Source organism: Staurois parvus, unplaced genomic scaffold (genome assembly GCF_062004578.1).
Source record: "Staurois parvus isolate SC_StPar_1 unplaced genomic scaffold, SC_StPar_1.0 ptg000704l, whole genome shotgun sequence".
Lineage (NCBI taxonomy): Eukaryota > Metazoa > Chordata > Amphibia > Anura > Ranidae > Staurois > Staurois parvus.
The window spans coordinates 8,103,289-8,122,252 of NW_028318500.1; the positions used below are offsets into that span (position 1 = coordinate 8,103,289).

Consider the following 18,964-nt stretch of genomic DNA (forward strand, 5'->3'; position numbering starts at 1 on the left):
CAGGGGTGGCGAAGAGCAAGCAGGAGAGAGGCTGCCCGTGCCCTGGTCCTGCTCTGGTATTTATCTCCGGAGCAGGAAGCTATCCGGTTGCCAGACAACACAAGCCATGTGCCTGCTGAGACAAGAGAAGGGGGCGTAAGGCGACGGACATGTGGCCTGCATGTGGGGAATCCACATGCAGGCGCAGTGGGGAGGCAGCACACCACACCACTTATGTAGGATACATGTGGGCGCCGGGGCATGTAATGGGGCAGTAGAGTGCAGGGATACGGTGAAGGGGGGAGGGGTCGAAGAAGAAATAGGAGCAGGGGAGAACGTGACAAGTGCTTTCTTCAGGTGCTCCCTTACTTAGGTCTATGGGGCCAAAAACATGCTATCCCGCCCCAAGGAAACTTCAAGCCTAAAATGCACAAAAAAAAGGCTTAAAATACTCTACATACACTATGCTCAACTGCGAATGGTGGATCAGAAGGGCTCAACCCATATATAGAATTGATATATATATATATATATATATATATATATATATTACATTTAAACATACTAAAATCTATTCTACTTACTTCTTTCAGTAAAATAATCCTATGTTATTGTTAATTGTTATTGTTAATTGTACTTGAGATCTTTCAGTAATAGAAACCATAAGCCATCTATAAAATATCCTTATATGGTCTTACTGCCCTTTAAATTGGTTCCGATTATCTTTGTACATTAAGCTGTTACCCAACCTTCCCAAACCGTATCAGTCAAAATAACACTAAACCAATAAAGAGGAATTTTATCCTTATTAAATTACAACAAAACGTTAGAAATGTTTAGTAATGGCAATCTGCATTTGTAATTATATATAATAGTAGGCTTTCTATTCTTTGCATACCCTAATTTCCGTTTCCTCCCCATTCTTTTGTTGGTGGCCATTTTCACTTAGAGCATATGAAGCATCTCCCTTAGGGTCTTTTCACATGGGCGTTCCGTATGTCTATTTTTCATCTGTCCATTTACGTATGAAAAACGGACACCCATGTATTTTTATGGACTAGCGAATGATCATCTGTGTACATTCATTAATGTCCGCATCTGTAAACATACTTTTTTTTGAAAGGAAGAAATCCCTATTTTTCTTCTTAAAAAAAAATGAAACGGAAAAAAAACAGATGTTAGTGGACAAAATCCACTTACATCCTATCCGCTAACATCCACTTTTCTGCAAATTAGCATTTTTTTTCAATAAAACAATAATGAAAAAATAAAAAAATTGCAAAATCACAGGAAAGACACAGGAACACACAGGAAGAACACTGTGATGTACACGGAGTCCTTCACTGGGACTGCAAAGCAGCATGGGAAGCACAATGCGTGCTGGGTTAGAGCAAAGTGTTTTGGGAAATTTCCATGACTCATGAAAAACTAATGTAAACAGATTGCAATTGGTTCCAAAATGGATGCGATCAGATAAAAAACAGATAAAAACGGATGTAAATGGATAAAAACAGATGTAAAAGGATCACAAATGGATGTAATCTGATAGAAACGGATGTAAACGGATAAAAACGTACGTAAAAGGATCAAAAACGGATGAAATCTGATAAAAACGAATGTAAACAGATCACAAACAGATGTAAATGGACCCACAATGGATGTAAATGGAGATGAAAATAGGGATAAAAAGTTTTGATCCATATTGCTCCAATTTTGGAAAAAAAACTTCAACTGAACTGATGAAAAAAATGGAACGCCCGTGTGAAAGAACTGTCTGCTGGTCCCTGTTGAGCAGGCGGATGACAGGTCTGTGTTCAATCAGCTTATGCAGAGTGGACATGGGCACAGCCCGCTCTCCTCGACCGTCTATCTGTTTACACCCCACTGCCATCCTATCTGGTTTCAGAACGGATCCCCATTTGCTTGTTTTTAGCAGATCGGATTAAATGTAGGTGGCTATAAGTGGACACATGTCTGCTTACACCTGGCGCTCCATAGAGGAGAATGGAGGTTTACGGTTGGGCCTGCCTGAAAAAGTGACAGGTGGACCTACTGGAACTTTCATGTGAAAGGGACCTTCCTGGAACTCTGGGTCTGCCTCTTGGAAGTGACTTTAAATTCCAGTATCTTTGAGTTCCTGGTTACATCACCAGTGCCTTACTCAGCCTCAGAAGATTTAATTTTTGACGAAACATGTAAGGTAGAGCCCACACCCGTTGTCACAAAATCCGAAAACTATGTGCTTATTCCCTTGAGCATTTTGATGCTTTCTGTGTTTTTATACATGCGAGTAGCATTGTTTTTCTAAATATTGGTCACCATTAATTTTGCTCTCTGTGGAGCCTTTCTATTTTTTCATGCACATTCCCCTGATTGGTGGTCGATATATATATGTTGAAGTGAAGTGGCAACATCATACTGTATATCCAGGATCTGAGCGAATCACTTTCAAGCGCTATAAAACTTCTCAGTGTGAGAATCATACCATTCTGGTAAGCCTTTGATGTGAGCTCTGGTGTGGGAGCATGGAGTGTGTTGTTTTTTTTTCATCTGGAGGAGTTTTTACACCATATGAAGATTATTTCATCTTTCAATCACAGTGGACTTATTTTGTTTGCATGGACCTTCTATTCTAGACACATTGTGGACTGTTAGTTTTGTTTTATGAGCGCTACACTTCAGCTCTGTTATTAAAAAAATTAGCTTCCTTAGGCTGCTTTTACACTGATCTGTTTTGCTTCCGCTTTTGCGTTCAAAAAAAGGGGAAGAAAATGAGCGATCATGTATTTCTATTGAACTCTACACACTGATCTGTTGCGTGTCTGGTGTGTTTTCCAAAGTCCTACTTGCTGCATTTTTGGTGAAGGTTTGGTGTGGTAAAGAAAAAAAGCACACCACAAAGACACCTCCACACTGAACTCAATGGAAAACACAGCAAAAATGCATAGAAGAAAGCACCTGCTTTGCGTTTTTGGTGTGGTTTTGACTCACATGTCTATTAAAAATGCACCGCAAACAAGGTAAAAACGTGTTGAAAATGCAGTAAAAACTCAGAAAAAATGCATGTGTTTTTTTCTGTGGGCCAGTGTGAAAGTAGCCTTAAGCCCTGGTTCACACTGTTGCGGTGCGGAATTCGTGTTTTCTGTGCGAATTCCGCACCTCATCAGAATCGTACCCCGTTAATGCAAACCACTGCGGGTGTGTATGTTAACAACACTCTGAAAGTGGTCAGCAAAACGTGGTGCGATGTGCAGAATCGGATCACATAGGTGTGAATACCCATGCGATCCTATTCTAGTGCGGTCCAAAAAAAGGGTCCTGCACGTTTTTGGTGCGAATGCGGTGCATTTAGAGCCATACAAAATGTATGGCTCCAATTGCACCGCACACAAATCGCATGTGATTTGCACAGGAATGCGGTGTAGTTCCTGTGCGAATCACATGCGATATACTGCACCACATATATGTGAACCTGGGCTAAATGTAATACCATGTGCAGCCTCTCCCAAACCTTTAATGTGCATTCAAGAGCTCTGTGGTAATGTGTACAACCCTAGTGTGAGCGACCCTTCTCTTGTCACCTAGATGGCAAGATGCACCATATATTAGGTGCTTGCCCCCAGCACCGCAAAAATGAGCGTTCTGTCTGTCTGAAAACAAGTGTGCTTTCTTACCCTCTGTCACACAATACTGAGCTCAGTCACTGCTGCGGCAGAAAGTGCACAGAAATTGATCTGGGCAATGTGCTTGTCCCTGTGCTGCTGAGGGAGCGCTCCAAATGTACAGTACATCCCTCCATCTAACCAGGACAGGGAATGCTGCTCACATGAGGAGTTTTTCTGACAGGCTTAGGAAATACCGTGCATGGCCAAAGAAGCTCCTATTTCACCTACCTAGCAGTCTGATTATGTCCATATTTCTGTGCTCAAAGCGGTACATTTTTTTGCATGGAAATATGTATTTTTTTATTGTAGGCCTGTAATTTTTAGGAATAACTCACTGAAATCTGTCTGAACAAGAGTCTAGTAAACATCCCGGGTAGGATAAAACTTGAAACACGAAATCATAAATTATAATTTAATAATCATAAAAAAATAATAATATAATAATAATAAATGTAATTCAATAATATAATCAAACCAAAAACACTGAAATTTGAAATATAGCGCCAAGTTCGCATATCATTGAGCAAAGTCGCAAAATCGTTTTCAGTGTCTGATGACGAATTTCCCCACAAATCATTATCAATCAATTCTGCAAGTGGTTCTAATTTACTATCGCTGTTCTCTAGCTGGTCTAAACCCGCTTTTGACCTAAAGGGACGCTTTTTGGACGCCATGGACTTTTCTAAGTTTCCAGGCAGAAAGAACAGTAAAAATGCAGGCAGGGCACAGGACAAAGCACTCGGGACAAAATGTATGTGAAATGGTTTGATACAGTAATGTTTTACTATGTGATTTTAGTGAATGTCACTGTTTGTCATTTTCAAATTTCCCGCCTTTCTGTCCCCCGTACGTCCCGACGCTCGCAGGGGACGAACCCAGATGCCGGCATCCGCCGGATTACATTGCCGGGAACACTGCAGGAGGGACATCGTGGGAGCGCAGGACAAGGTAAGTAAAGAACAGATCCCGGAGCAGCACCGCATGGTAAGCCCGAGTGTAGCTCGGGGTTACTGCTTGTGGTACTGAAACTTTACCGCGAGCTACACTCGGGAATACCGCCAGGGAGGTTAAAAAAATGTGATGTACTGGGAGCACTAGAATGCATGAGAAGTCTAATAGTGCATTCAGACTTGTGTGAAAGTGCTTGCGTGTGCACATTGCTGGTAGGGCAGCCAATTTATTTCAATGGACTGCACTACCCACAAGAAAAGAAGTCCCTGACCCGTATTGGAAGTCACACATCACCGAATTGAACAATGATGTGGCACCGTGCAGTTTAGCATGCATGCAAAATATCACCGTGGCTATCGAGGCCTTGGGGTGCCAAGAAGAACTAAAGCTGGACTTCACGCTCTCACTCAACATTGACTATTTCTAATCCTTATGCTGATAGCTTTAGTAAATAGAAAGGAAGGTACATCTTATTTACTTGTTTAAACTTTTTATTTACATTTATTCAGTTACTTCCTGGTTTCTGGCCTAAGCAAATGATGTCATACATCCCAGGAGTCTTCAGGAGGAGTTATTGCTACTATGCATATCCTCATGCATGGCTGAGCTAAGAGCAGATGGTTTCCAGGAAGTAAATGCTACATGAATCAGCTGCCCTTACTCAAAATGGCCATGACCAGTAATGCTAGGGGGTATTTTTCAAAGTGATTTCTCAGCAAAATAAAGCATGCAGACATTGATGGTTGAATTTGGGGGGCGGGGTGAGGTGTGGGGGGCCTTGGTAAGTTCACCTTTTAACACAAAATAATAAAAGCACATTTTTTGCAGGTAAAAAAATATGCATTTAGGCCCCTTTCACGGGCATTCTGTTTATTTCATCAGCTCAGTCACGTTTTTTTCCAAGAAAAAACGGATCAGTTCACATCAGTTTTTCATCAGTTCACATTAGCTTTTCATCAGTTTACGTAATTTTTCAACAGTTTTTCATCATCCGTTTTTCATCCTTTTTTCGTCCGTTTACATCAGTTTTTGTCTGTTTAAATCCACTTTTGTCCGTTTACATCCTTTTCATCTGTTTTTGTCCGTTTACATCCGTTTTTTGGCCATTTACATCCGTTTTTTGTCCGTTCTGTCTTTTTTAGTGGAAGAAAAATTGTGTTTTCTTCAGTTCAAAAAAACAGATGTTAATAGATGTGGACATTAATGGATGTAAACAGATGATCATCCGTTTCCATCTGCTAGTCCATAGAAATACATAGGTGTCCGTTTTTCATCCATAAACAAACAGATGAAAAACGGATATTCGGAATACCCGCGTGCAAAGGGCCTATTTTTTTTTGTTTGTTTGTTGGAGCCTGGAAAGCATCAGCTGGTGCCATGCAGGACTCCTGCAGACCTGTCAGTGTATCTGTGTGCTGGTACATTGCACGGGCAAGCAGATACAGTCTAATCCCTGGTTCACATCTCTGCAGCCATGCGAGCACGATTTGCACAGGCACGAGATCCCATTCATTTGAATGGACTCCTGTGCCCTGGGACACGCAGGGAAGAAGTCCGTGCACTACTTGGAAAATCGCAGCCCGCACGGGAACTGTAGTTGTCAGTATAGTTGCAATTTCCAGTGCAGGCGGCATTCTATTCGAATTAATGGCACCCGCCTTCCTCTGTGTGGGTGGTGCGGCTGCAGGTATTTGTGTAGGTCCTGCAGCAGCATCAACCGCACAGATGTGAACCAAGCCTTAGGCCAGGTTCACACCTGTGCCTTTTTTATGCATTTTGCAGGAACGCAGTGCATGCCATTTATCATGATTTCCTATGGATCACATTCATATCTATGCATTTTTTGCAGGTTGTTTTTTGGAAACGGTCAGAGACTTCTTTTCCTGCAGCAATTTGCATTTTTAGTCCAACAGACTTCAATGGAACCACATATAAAACACAAGTGCTGCATTTTTTATGTGTTTTTAATTTGCCCAGCAACAAGTTGGCCAAAACAAAATTTAAAAAATTAATAAAACACATCAAGAAGCATTCAAAAAGTGTAAAAACTGCAAAAAGCACTGCAGAAATGGATGAAACACAAACTGCACAGCCTTTCAGAAAGAATCACTGAACTACCACTGCGCACCACAACTGTAGGTTATGATTGCGTGCAATTTTGCGTGCGTTCCCCACTTACGGAGATGTGAACCTAGTATCCCAGAGGTCTAAAAAGAGGGAAAGCTGGTGCTGAATTGGTTTGAACACAGGGACAGTCCCTTTAAATTAGGGATTTGTAGCCATGGTGAAGGCAGTCACATTAGAGGGAACTCTATGAAACCTGTCTCAGCTTCCACCCAAACTCACACAAGAGCACTACGAACGCGCAGCTAAGTATGCGCGCCCCCAGCAGCGAGCCACCCCACGCAGGCGGAGGAGGGGTGCTGGCTGCGCGTGACGCCGGGGCTACGCACGGACTGGTGGGGTGTGGCCGGAGGGCTGCAGGTGCACGCGCACGCAGGAGGCGCGTTCGTGCCTTGAAGTGTGAAAGTTGTAGCCGACTCCCGGGGAGCGTTCCGGCTGAGCGGCATCATGGACGACCTGGGTGAGTGTCTGGCAGAACAGGAGGGGCTCTGGCTTAATAATGGCTGTGACAGTGACACCTGGCTCCTTCCAAGTTTTTTCCCGTGTTGGTCCTGCACTGTGAGGGCTGCATGGGAAGGAGAGTGCCCAGTGCTGTGTATGTGGAGAGGGGGGGCTCCAGTGTGCGGAGCCCGGGACAGTCTTACAAGTGGCATTCCTATGCCTATCACATGGAGGAGGGAGGGAGGCACATGTTCTGCCACTGGCTGCAGCATGGGATGAGGTATGACAGCAATGCCAGGAGGGTGAGGAAGACGTGCCTATAGATTGCCACTGATCTGTACTCCTCAATCCCTGCCATAGACTAACCCTATCCACCAGCACAGTCTATGGGAGACTTCACTTCTCTCCTGCCACACACAGGAACCAGTTCCTTTCTACAACATGACCCCCCCCCCCCCGACTAGTTGAAGTTGTCACTGTTCTATCCTAAGTTCCTGACACATCAGTCTGGACACCCTTGGGCTACTTATTTCTGACATATTTCTATAGAGCTGACAATTTACGCAGCGATTGACATGCTGTACGTTCATCTCAGTCCCATGCCCTGAAGGAGCTACAATCTAATGGTGGCCGTCTACGTAACAATCTTCACAGAATCACTGCATGTGATTGGATCTATCAATGATCAAAAAGACATGTCATTGATCAATCTTCAAGCAAAACTAATTGGTTTTATCAGAACTTTTCTGATTGGTTTGGACAGGAAATCTGATCGTAGGAAAGTAGATGATCTGATCATTAAGTGTATGGAATAGAAAACAATCTTTTTAATCTTCCGATCAGACAGTAAATCTGTCGATAATACAATCGTATTTAACCTCTTGGTGCTGGTAGTACGCATATATGCGGCCACTCGGTGGGCTGCCCCTGAAGTGATTGTCTATACTCACCTGCTGTCTGCAGTGGTTTTGCACAGAGCAGCCCAGATCCTCCTCTTTCCTGGCCCCCTGCCCATGCTTCTGGCCCCTTCCTCCTGCCAAGTGCCCCCACAGCATGCAGATTGCTTTGGGGGCAACCGCTGCTATGTGTATCCAATCACATACGGAGCTGCGGCTCACTGGCTGTGATTGACAGCAGTGGGAGCCAATGGTTTTCGCTTCTGTCTCAGCCAACGAGGAGAGAGAGTCCCAGGATAACCGAGACTCCAATGGACATCGCTGGATCAAGAGGGGGGCTTAGATGAGTATTAAGGGGGAATGTTGCACTCAGAAGGTTTTTTAACCTTCATGCATAGAATCCATGAAGGTAAAAAGCCTTCAGAACCACTTTAGTGTGAGCAGCCACATATATGCGTCCCTGTTATAACTACTTACCATGCTGAGCGCCTGCTCCCAGCACAGTAGCTGGCAGGGATCAGTAAGTACTGATGCAGACTTGCCATCAGTTACTTTCCAATCATGTGACAGCCAATCACAGTGGTCACATGACTTGGATGCCTGCCTCTGCTCCCCTGTCTTTTAGAACCCTTAAAGGGCCTGGAGGCGGTCGGTGCCAATGGGTTAAAATCATTCCATGTATGGCCACCATAAGGCACATGCAAATACTAAGGCTGGCCATACACTATACAATTTTCTGTAAAATTTCTGCTCAATTTACTTTAGCGTTACCTTCAACTATGTAGTACAAGGGCCCGCCCAATTGGATACAATTGAAAGTGTTGTTTAGGTTTGATCTCATATGGTGTTCGGTAATCGGGAACAAAATTCTCAAGAAAATTGTATAATGTATGGCCAGCCTAAGGACAATTTGAAAAGGAGCCAGTTAACCTACCAGCATGTTTCTGAAATGTGTGTGGGGGGCCCTATGTAAGCCCAGGGGAACATACAAACTCCATGTAGACTGTTGGGATTTAGAGCCAATTCACACTGACTTTCGCTAAAATATATGGGAAATGCATGTACATTTTTATCTATTTTAGTCGCGTTTTAATGCACGCCGATGTCCATTGACATACATTTTGATCTTCGCTGACATACATTTTGACATGTATGTGCAGCGTTATGTTCTGAATAGGACACATTGAAAATGATTGTTTTTCAGATGTCCTTCCATTGATTTGTGTTTTTCAGCTGTGCTAAAATGCAGATCAACACACTGGAGTGGATTGGCCCTCAGTGGGGTTTATTTACTAAAACTGGAGAATGCAAAATCTGGTGCAACTTTGCATAGAAATCAGTCCGCTTCCAGGTTTTATTGGCAAAGCTTAACTGAACAAGCTGAAGTTAGAAGCTGATTGACTACAATGCACAGATGCACCAGATAATGAGTGCACCCGTTTTAGTAAATCTACCCCAGTATGTTTTTGGAATATGGGGAGTGGAGGAACCCATGCAGACTATAGGGACTTGAATCAAGCACCGAAGTGCTAAAAGTACAAATCCCTAAGCCACTGTGCTTACTTATAAGGTAGGAGCCTAAAGCCTAGTACACACTAAGGAAATCGGATGAAAAAATACTGCTTTCGGAGCAATTGTCTGATACTCTGATCATCAGTACTCCGCTTTCGAGAGCCATTTAAAAAAGCTCATGCGAAATTATCCAAAGGGACAAGCACAAAAATTTTTCTCGTTTGATAACAGAACAAATCATTATTGTTTAATCAGTACAGTATTCGTCCATAAAAAAACCAAGACCACGCATGCTCGGAAATGAAAGAATGCATTACTTCCGAAGTTTTATTCTGTCTTAGAATGTTCATAGCTTTAGTAACCTCTTCATTTCCATAATGAGACTAGCATACAAAAAAATGCTGATCGTTCTGATATTCTCCTCGTGTCTACACGCCTTGAGATTGCATGCATATGGGTATAGTAAAATACTGCCATCTATGTTGGATCTTTCTGCCAGGATCTAGTAGAAAAATCCAGCATAACAGATGCTTGTTTTGTTTGTGTTTACACACATTTATGGTTGTTGGTGTTTAGAAGCATATGCACATAAACTTGTTTTGTTGGCTAGGGTATTTATCAGAGCCATTAAAATGAATTTATGTACATACACATGTTTATACGCATATGTCTGTATTTTATGTCAGTAAACTCCTCTGCATTCAGGTTTGGGAATTTATTTTTCTTTTTTACCACCCTGAACGCTGCTCTAAAATACAGATCTAAGCGCTGCTGTGTTCATGAACAGCTGAAATGGAGCTGCATTCAGAGCCATAAAAAAAAAAAGCCTCTTGAAACTACTTATTTTTTTTCTTCCCATGTTAATGTCTCAAGAAACTCACAATTTTAAATTGCCAATGAAAAGTCAAATGCAAGCTTTGCTTCACACCAGTTACTCAAAAAAAAAACCTGTTGCCAATATTTAAAGGATAGGTTCATTTTTAAAAAATTAATAAGTGCACATTTTAAGGAGTCTGCAGAGCATTGCACCTATGATCAGTAGATCATAGGTGTAATGCCTGGATCCTGTGGTCTCTCTGTAAGCTGTCTGCCTGTACCTCCTATAGGGGCAGGCAGTTACTAAATGGCAGGAAGATCGATAAACTATGAGAATGCTCACCAGTGCCCTTACAGGCCTTTTGGCTAAGATCAAGTGTAGTATCTGTTCTTATCAGTGTCCAGTAGGGTGGGTCCAATGTCACTCTTCCCTTTTTTTAGGAATGACTGGGTGTATTGTACCTCTGCTGGTATGACTGAGACTCTGAAGGCTAGTACCGACTGGAACCCGAAATCCAGGTGCCCACAGAGACCGTTGGGGCATGAGAGTAAGTCCCCCGGGAAAACTGGTTGGGCCCAGTTCCTCCTGATTTGAACGGGTCTACCTTATCTGGCCATGGGCTGGGAAGGCAGAGAGTCTGTGGTGTCTGTGCCCCCTGGGAGTGTTTGCCCTAGGGGTGCTCTTAGTAGCACTTGGGCATGGGATACTCATGGTGCGAACAAGCGCCTGGTCACGGCACTAAAACGTCTGCACTGCGCCTCTATGGGCTAGGTACGGGGCAATTTTTGCTACCAGGCTCTATTTATTTTCTCCTCACGTTTGTCACTCTTTCACTTGTGTGTGTGGTTTTTTTTTTTTTTTTTTTTTTTTTTTTCCCCCACTCGATGGAGGGTGTGTGTCTTCGGTCCTGCTACCGACCATTCTGGTAAGAGGATGGTTGTTGTATAGTACCCTCACTGGTATGATGGGGGTCTGGATGGCTATTACGGGGAGGACAGAAACCGGGGAGCGCCATGATTCGTTCTGGGGCCTCGGGAGTAATTCTCCTTTGGAACGTCTGAAGGACCCAGTTGCCTCCTGATTTGGACGGTCTACCTTGGTCTGGCCTGGGGCTGGGAAGGCAGAGAGTCCGCAAACTAGGTGCCCCCTGAGTAGTCGCCTCAGGGGTGCTCTAAGTAACACTTGGGTGTGGGACCCCATGTTGTGAATGAGCACATGGTCACCGAGTTTAAACACTTTTTGCACTGCGCCTCTAGGACCGGGCCTTTTGGTCAAGTTCTGGGCAATTTTTTTGCTACAGGCCTCAGGGTCTGGTCAGTGCACAATTTGGGCACGACACTTTTTATTATTTTTATAGATTTATTTAATTATTTATTTATTTATTTTTTCCTCACCCCACGTTTGTCACCTTTTTACTTTTGTGTGTGTTTTTTTTCTCACAGGATGGAGGGTGTGGGTCCTCGGGCCTACCCTGACGTCTAGGGGGAGGATGTGTGGCCATATGGTTCCTTCCTCCCCTGTCCCTAGGGGGTTTTCTCTTCGGGAGAACCCCCTGACCTAGTACTGGATGTCCGGCTTCGGCTGGGCATAAGGAACGGTGGTCCACCAGGCCTTTTGGCCAGGAGGACCAAATGGGAACCTTGTCCCTGTCAGGAGCTTCGTGCCCCGGGGGATCAGGGTAACGGTTCAACCCCTTCGGGGGTAGGACAAAAGCACACCCCTAAGTGCACTTTTTGTGTGGTGTTTTGCACTTGCACTTTTTTGTGAACACTTACGGGTTTTTTCGTTATAGTTGCACGTTTGCGGACTTAAAAAAAAAAAAAAAAAAAATCTGTTCTTATCAGTGTCCAGTGGGGGTGCTCCCGGCCATTCTAGCTTTGCAGGGATGGCTGTTGTATAGTACCCTCACTGGTATGATGGGGGGCCGGAAGGCTAGTACCGGAGGGACAGAAACCAGAGAGCTCCATGATTCGTTCTGGGGCCTTGGGAGTAATTCCTCTGGGAAGACTGGAAAGACCCAGTACCTCCTGATTTGGACGGATCTACCTTGGTCTGGCCAGGGGCTGGGGACGCAAAAAGTCCGCAAACTCAGTGCCCCCTGGGGAAGACACTCTCAGGGGTGTCACTAGTAACACTTGGGTGTGGGACCCCACGGTGTGAAGATGACACATGGCCACTGTTTTTCACCTCTTTTTGCACAGCGCCCTAAGGACCAGGTCTTTTGGCTAAGTCCAGGGCAATTTTTGCTACGGGCCTCAGGGCCTGGTCTGTGCACAATTTGGCACGGTACCACTTTTTTTTATTTTTCTTATTTATTATGCACTGCCACGTCTTGTCACTTTTTACTTTATTTATGTGTGTGTTTTTCACGGATGGAGGGTGTGGGTCCTCGGGCCTACCCTGAAGTCTAGGGGGAGGATGTGTGGCCTTTTGGTTCCTTCCTCCCCTGATCCCTAGGGGGCTTTCTCTTCGGGAGAGCCCCCTTGCCTAGTACTGGATGTCCGGCTTCGGCTGGGCATAAGGAACGGTGGTCCACCAGGCCTTTTGGCCAGGAGGACCAAATGGGAACCTTGTCCCTGTCAGGAGCTTCGTGCCCCGGGGGATCAGGGTAACGGTTCAACCCCTCCGGGGGTAGGACAAACACACCCCTAAGTGCACTTTTTCGTGTGGTGTTCGCACTTGCACTTTTTTTGTGATCACTTACGGGTTTTTCGTTGTAGTTTGCACGTTTGCGGACTTAAAAAAAAAAAAAACAGTTCATTGAGAGTATCGCTTCATCGCCTTTTGGCTAAGATCAAGTGTAGTATCTGTTCTTATCAGTGTCCAGTAGGGGTGCTCCACGGTCATTCTAGCTTTGCGGGGATGACTGTTTGTATAGTACCCCTGCTGGAATGATGGGGGTCTGGAAGGCTAGTACCGGCTGGAACAGAAAGCGTGGGGCCTGTGAGTAATTCTCCCGGGAAGACCAGAAGGACCCAGTTCCTCCTGATTCGAGCGGATCTACCTTGTCTGGCCAGGGGTCAGGAAGGCAGAAAGTTCGCAAACCAGTGCCCCCTGAGTGGTCGCCTCAGGGGTGCTCTTAGTAACACCTGGGTGTGGGACCCCACAGTGTGAAAATGGCACATGGTCACTGTGTGTCCACTTTTTCTGCACAGCGCTCTTAGGACCAGGCCTTCTGGCTAAGTTCGGGGCAATTTTTGCTACAGGCCTCAGGGCCTGGTCTGTGCACAATTTGGCATGACCACTTTTTTATTTTCTATTTATTTAATTTATTTCACCTCCCACGTTTTGTCACTTTTTCTTTCTTATGTGTGTGTTTTTCTCACAGGATGGAGGGTGTGGGTCCTCGGGTCTGCCCTGAAGTCTAGGGGGAGGATGTGTGGCCTTTTGGTTCCTTCCTCCCCTGTCCCTGGGGGGTTTTCTCTTCGGGAGAGCCCCCTGACCAAGTACTGGGTGTCTGGCTTCGGCTGGCCACAAGGAACGCTGGTCCACCAGGCCTTTTGGCCAGGAGGACCAAATGGGAACCTTGTACCTGTCAGGAGCTTCGTGCCCCGGGGGATCAGAGTAGTGGTCCATCCCCTTCGGGGGAAGTACAAAGTACACCCCTAAGTGCACTTTTTCGTGTGGTGTTTTGCACTTGCACTTTTTTTGTGAACACTTAAGGGTTTTTCGTTTTTCGCACGTTTGCGGACTTAAAAAAAAACAAAAAAAACAGTTCATTGAGAGTCGCTTCTCGGCCTTTTGGCTAAGATCAAGTGTAGTATCTGTTCTTATCAGTGTCCAGTAGGGGTGCTCCACCATCATTCCTGTTTGCGGGGATGATTGGTTGTATAGTACCCCTGCTGGTAGGATGGGGGTCCTGATGGTTAGTACAGGCTGGAATAGAAACCGCTGTGCCCACAGGCAGTTGGGGCCCGGGAGTAATTACCCCTGGAAAACCAGAGGAGCCCAGTTCCTCTTGGTGTGAAAGGATCTACCTTGTCTGGCCAGGGGCCGGGGAGGCAGAAAGTCCGCGAAACAGTGCCCCTGAGTGGTCGCCTTAGGGGTGCCCTTAGTAGCACATGGGGATGGGATCCCACGTGTGAAATGTGCACATGGTCACTGTTCTATACACTTTTTCTGCACTGTGCCTTTTAGGGCTAAGCCTTTTGGCTAAGTCCAGCGCAATTTTTTTATGCTACGGGCCTCAGGGCCTAGCCAGTGCACAATTGCACGGCCACTTTTTTATTTTTTATTCAACTTATTTTTCTCCCACGTTTTGTAACTTTTCACTTGTGTGTGTTTTTTTCCCTCACGGATGGTAGGGTGTGGGTCCTCGGGCCTACCCTGAAGTCTAGGGGGAGGATGTGTGGCCTTTTGGTTCCTTCCTCCCCTGTGCCTAGGGTGGCTTCTCTTCGGGAGAGCCCCCTTACCAAGTACTTGGTGGCTGGTTTAGGCTAGCCACAAGGAAAGGGGTCTGCCAGGCCTTTTGGCTAGGTGGACCACATGGGAACCTTAGTCCCTGTCAGGAGCTTCGTGCCCCAGGGGATCAAGGTAGAGGTCCTACCCCTTCGGGGGTGGACAAAGCACACCCCTAAGTGCACTTTTTTATGTTGGTTTTGCGCTAGCATGTTTTTTGTTCACTCACGGGTTTTCGTTTTTTGCACTTCCGCGGACTTAAAAAACACAAAATAAAAAAAAGCAGTTCATTGAGAGTTATAAGCTGCCTGCTGCAATGGCTGATGGTGCTTGTAGTCTATTGATTCACAGGGAATTGTAAATGAATGATGCAGCTGATTTGTGACAGGTTTGTGGAGAAGGTCCCCCGCCTGCTCAGAGAGGAGAGCACTTGTGGCAGGAGGAGGGTGCATAGGAGCATCTTACACCCTAAATATGGATGTGACATGTAAAGTGCTCCTAAAGGTCAACTTATCCTGTAAAGAGATCTCTTGCTAATCCAAGGTCTCTGTCAAACAAATGATCTTTAATTTGGATTTATGCCTGCATTGGCTTTTTTTTATTGTATTTTTATTAAATGTCGTCATAAACAAAGCACAGTCGCAAAGAGTGAAGTATATCTGTCCAATAATCAAACTTTAGAGATTTATTACGGTAGTCCAGCATGTGAACACATGGTTCAGTATGTACAGTATGCATCAATGGTAGCAGTCAAGTTCTCATCTGAAGTCCTTGATGTACAGTCCAGCTCACCACACACGTTACAAATTTGAATGTACAATTTCCTTTAGACCTACCAACAACTATAGAGTGTAATGGCCTGCCTAACAGGAAAGTTTAGGTAGGTACCCATATTATAGTTTTCATAAATCTAAAGTTAATTGTAAAAAGATTATAGAGTCTGCTTCTAACATTTATGGTTACACAACCAGTTCCCACAGCTGTTACCATAGATACTAGTGTGAATATATGCTCCATAATAGACAATGGTTAAAGAAATTATTAAATAAAAAAATATAAAAGGCCTAAAGCAGGGGTCTCCAAACTTTCTAAAGAAAGGGCTAGTTTAGTGTACTTTGGGGGGGGGGCGTACTGTGCCCAGTGGGAGTAAACAATGCCCAATCTTTGGTATTAGGTGGAGAAATAGTTGGTGTCAGTAGAAGGAATAGTGCCCCATTGTTGGTGTCAGTGGCAGGAACAGTTCCCCATTATTGGTGTCAGCAGCAGGAAGAGCCACATAAAGGCAAGCAAAGGGCCGCATCTGGCCCCAGGGCAAAACTTTGGAGACCACTGGCCTAAAAGAAAATGGGGTATGCAGAAGTACACTAATTCACATGGAGGGTAGCCTCTACTACCACGCTGAAAAGCGATGTGTGTTGCACTGCTTTTTCAGAGGGGGTTTGTGGATGGTTTACAAGCATTCAGAGGTAAAACAGCCACCTGCTGAATAGCACTTTTTTTTCTATCCCAGCTGGGATTTTACATTGAACTATGGAACACAAACCATCATAGCCACATTTGATATGTGGTTGTGGTGCAGTCCCATTGATTTTATTTGAGTTAAAATTGCTGCCTGATGAAGCATTGCAACCATGACAATGTAAATCTATCTGATCAGCTGCCATGTTGGCATGCAGAGGAGCAGTAAAATGTGGGTTATACAGACAAGATGTGGGTCCATATACATGGTGTTATATAATGGCAATATACAACCATTTAAAATGTTTACATTAGTGTTTTAAAGCAGAACTCCAGGAAGCGTAAAAACTATCCCTGGCAGTGGGTCTGTGCCTGCACTGCAGGGGCAATTGCTTGTTAGGTCTAGGAGACATAGAAAAGACTACTACTACTTTTACCCAATCCTCCACTAGACCGCCCCTAGTGGTGTCTTCTCCCCCATGCTTTGGCAGTCCAAGGTCCTGATGTCATAAAGACAAATGAAGGGTCCATATCCCTGCATTGGATATGGGACAGTCTACTGTTGGAGTGTGGGGGGTGTCGCAAAACACAGTGAAGTACGCAGTTCAACCATGTTGTAGGCACCTCCATCTTTGTACGGAGTATATATTGTCTCTCATTTCTCATTCTCCTTCCCCCTTCCTTCCTGAGAGGCACAGTGACAGATGTGTGTGTGTGTGTGTGTGTTAAAAGTTGCTGGCAGGCTAGAGCAGCAGGGGGGCCCAGAGCTACAAAGGCCCCCCAGAGAGACAGAGCCTGGCTGTCCAAAAACGTGTGTAAGCTCTCACCTCGTAACCGAGATAAGGTAGCTTTTCCCAGGAATTTAAAGAGATTATAACCTCGTATAAACTGACCAGCAAAGGTGACCGAATTAAATGAACATTCCTCAAGTCAGTTTGTCCCCTGTGTTTCATATCACGGATTATGAAGATGTTGGTTTTAATTCAGAGTCCGTCCGATGAACCCTCCCTAAACAGAGTATTGGTCATTTACTCAGAGCCACCCCCCCTGCTGGGGGACTTTAAAACACAGGCTAGCAGTTCTAAAAAGTAAGTTGAAGACATCTCCCAATTGTAACATCAATATACCACCTGGGGAGACCCTTTGCTCTGAAACTCGGATCTGCTTACGGCTAAGGCTTAATTGGCAAGTAACTTAACCCTTTACCTTCCTCTCTATCTCTTTGCTGTGCTATGGTTCTTTATGTGTGTGTGTGTGTATGTATGTGTATATATATATATATATATATATATCTCTTAGTTCATCTTTTTCTGTAAATATTTTATTGCACCTGTTTGACTCTTTTAGTAATAAATCTTTCTTTCTAAAAGTGTTAAACTGTTTATAAAGCGCTTAATTGCAATTTACGAATTCCTGCCTCTAAAGAGACGCTACTGTGTTTGTCTAATCCTCTGCCCAATCAGCCTGCGGTGACCGTATTGGACAGACGACTTTTCAACCATTATAGTGTATATTTGATAAAGAGAGTTTCCCTTTTCTCTGTACAAAAAGGGGTGGTGGCAGTGTAAGGGTCAGTTGCGTAATTAACTTGACCCAGTAACAAGCGCATCCAGGCTGCAGGCACAGATTGAAATCCATTAGCTGGAAAATCGCTGTGTAGGGTGCAGCTGGGTGTGGCATTGTTACGCACGTCACATCGCGGTTTTAGATCGGCCGGTCCTTCGGTCACGAGTTTGGTGAGAAGGTCTGTGGTCTGACGCTGTGATCGTGACGTATTGGCGGCAGCGGTCGTGAGATTGTCGCATGTTGGTGGCGGCGATCGTGACAGGGGGAGCAGAGGATCAGGTGTGTTTACAGTGCAAAAACTCTTTCCTAGACTAAATGAGCAGTTAAAGTGGAACTAAGGCTGGTCATACATTATACAATTTTCCTTTTAGATTTACCAAAACCATATAATATGAGGTCAAACCTAAACACCTTCAATTTGTATGCAGTCGGACAGGCCATTGCAGTACATAGTTGAAGGTAACTCTAAAAGAAATCAAATAAAATTGTATAATGTATGGCCAGCTTAAACCCATTGATTGGACCGTTTCAAAAAACAGTTACATTCCTGGCATGCTGGAAATGCTGTCACATTGGCTTGTGCTCTCAACCAAACTGTCAAACCATCAAATGGCTGGTACTGATCACACATGCCGCATCTTTGCAGATCAAACAGAGGCTAAGATTGGAGCTTCCTTGACTGAAAATGATAGGAGGGTTTAGTTCCGCCTAATACACTGCAAGGGTATTCTTTCCGATTTCCTGGAGTTGGATTCTAAGTAGTTCTAAGTAGTTTGTTTTTAAATGTCTTGTACGCTTCTGGAAGTGGGTTTGAATTAGTACCTGTGTCTGGTATGTCTAAAGTGTCTACATCAAGTTATTTCATGTATTCTTATTTATGTAATATAGATGATTTGGTGCATATTACATTAAATTGTTTTTTTTTTTACCTTAATACTTGGTTATAATTACTAAACGCAGTTGGGTAGTTAGAGTTTACAGTTTTAATAAGTGCCCTCAGCACTGAGAATGTCAGCTGTAATAGGAGAAGTAGCTCCGTGTTATTTCAGGGGATGGCTTGTGTGTTTCTTGGCCTGCTATACAGTGTTTGTTTTAAATAACGTGTAATGTAGGCTTTTAGTTTTGGCAAGGCATATCATTTTGAGTTGACTTGGTCT

General features: G+C 44.4%; 1 protein-coding gene and 2 pseudogenes across 1 annotated transcript in view; all 3 read left to right on the forward strand.

The window, feature by feature from the left end:
- Positions 1-7,056: 7,056 nt before the first annotated feature.
- LOC149446005 (paxillin-like) overlaps positions 7,057-18,964 on the forward strand; it is a 67,017-nt gene continuing 55,109 nt past the window's right edge. Inside the window, exon 1 of the mRNA XM_089653163.1 lies at positions 7,057-7,179. Coding sequence (XP_089509289.1) covers positions 7,167-7,179 — 13 coding nt within the window. The 5' untranslated portion in view covers positions 7,057-7,166. The remainder of the gene's footprint in view (positions 7,180-18,964) is intronic.
- On the forward strand, positions 13,154-13,271 carry LOC149446006 (U2 spliceosomal RNA; annotated as a pseudogene).
- Positions 14,111-14,278, forward strand: LOC149446007 (U2 spliceosomal RNA; annotated as a pseudogene).